The sequence below is a fragment of the Trichechus manatus genome, unplaced genomic scaffold, assembly GCF_000243295.1.
Source record: "Trichechus manatus latirostris isolate Lorelei unplaced genomic scaffold, TriManLat1.0 scaffold00040, whole genome shotgun sequence".
NCBI lineage: Eukaryota > Metazoa > Chordata > Mammalia > Sirenia > Trichechidae > Trichechus > Trichechus manatus.
The window spans coordinates 18,841,371-18,843,123 of record NW_004443976.1 but is presented as its reverse complement, the minus strand read 5'-3'; the positions used below and the strand labels follow the sequence as shown (position 1 = coordinate 18,843,123).

The following is a 1,753-nucleotide window of genomic DNA, read 5'->3' as shown; positions in this document are numbered from 1 at the left end:
AAAAAAAAGGTCTGCCTTGAGCATTATGCTCTTTTAAAAACTATCTATATGGGATCAAATTGACAATAGCAACTTGAAAGATTAGATAGGAACCTTAGGGGATAGTGATTTATGTTACTGAGGGAGGAACAACTCAGAAAAGGAGGGTGAGACTGGTTGCACAACTCAAATGTAATCAACATCACTAAATTTTACATGTAAAACCAAAAAACCAAACCCGTTGCCTTCAAGTTGATTCCGAGTAGAACTGCCCCATAGAGTTTCCTAGAGCGCCTGGTGGATTCGAACTGCTGACCTTTTGGTTAGCAGCTGTAGCTCTTAACCACTACGCCACCAGGGTTTCCAATTTTACATGTAGAAACTGTTGAATTGGTGTATGTATATTCTCAACAACAACAACAAAATAAATAAAATTTAGAGAAAAAAAAAGAATGATGTTGGTAAGGAAGATCACAAACATTTCAAATGGTGATTTTTGCACACTATTTGCATGGGGGGTTTAATGCTGAAGCAGCTGGCACAAGGAGAGTGGGTGCAGTAGGAAAGGGAAAGAAAAGAGGGGCTATCCTGACTCCTAAGTATGGTCAAGATATGCAGCTCAATGGGAGAAAACAAATGACCGAGGCTGCTGGTCCTGGGAGGCCTTACCTGCGCGACAGGCACAAGCGCCAACAGAATGACTGTGTGGTGTGCGATCATGAGGCGGTTTTGACTTAGGAAGTTTTGGAAAGTGGTGAGGGAGTGTCTGCGGTTCTCTTCCTTGGTTTTGTACCATTCACAGAGGTACATGGCATAGTAGTCATAGATCATGTATGGAATCAAAAACCAGACATATTCTCGGGAAAGCCAGTGCCTGAAAGAAAGTATATGCATGTTCCATGAAATAATTATGAATATCAATCGTGAATGCTCAAAGTTGACCTCTACTCAAACATGTTCCCTTCAGCTTAGTTTTTTATTCCAAATACTTTAGAATGAAGATGCTGAAACTGACAAACAAGGAGAGTGGACAACTTTCTATAAATTACAGGCAAATTCATAAGCTTCAAAAGACAGAAACCGGGGATTCACTTAGCACCAAAGTTTAAGAGACTTGCTATCATTGTTTCATCTTCTGCCCTATTATAGCTACTCATTTGCAGTCAAACTTCTTGCATTTTGTGATACAAGCTGACTTTGATATAGAGACATATCCAAACGATTCAACAGCCCCGCCAAGAAACTGGTTTGGAAGGTGTCCCAAATCCCAAATCCAATATTTCCAGTTTAACTCCCCTCAGTTGCTTAACAGTTGCAAGTCTACTCACTGAAATCCCTGACCCTATGAGTTTCCTATTGCATCTGCATGCAACGCCACTCTAGGGAATTTCTGGGAAGCAACCCTGACCATTTTCTCTGTAATTCTATGGCTAATCCCATTTCCACTCATTGAGGAAAGTATGTCTGTGAGCCTGGGCTTAAGGACTACCTTACAGCAGTTAGGTACCAGGAGAGAAGCTGGGACAAAAGACAGTGGTCCCATTTACTTGTCACAATGGGTTTTCCAAACCCAAGCATGAACTCTCTGTGTCAATCCTATCCAAAAGGGTTGAATCAATATTTGCTAAATTGAAACGAGTTTATTACTGTCATAGAACATATTAGAAGGAAAGTCTCTACAATTAATACAATTTTGTTCCCAAATGATAATTAAACATTCTATAGAAAGTTTGTGAAAAAACATCTGCAAACAAACTATGGTACATACACACAA

General features: G+C 39.9%; 1 protein-coding gene across 1 annotated transcript in view; it reads right to left on the bottom strand.

Annotated features, from left to right (window-relative positions):
- The window catches only part of TLCD3A (TLC domain containing 3A), a 13,194-nt gene that overhangs the window by 3,240 nt on the left and 8,201 nt on the right, over positions 1 to 1,753 (bottom strand). Inside the window, exon 4 of the mRNA XM_012555477.1 lies at positions 649 to 853. Within this exon, the coding sequence (XP_012410931.1) occupies positions 649 to 853 (205 nt within the window). The remainder of the gene's footprint in view (positions 1 to 648; positions 854 to 1,753) is intronic.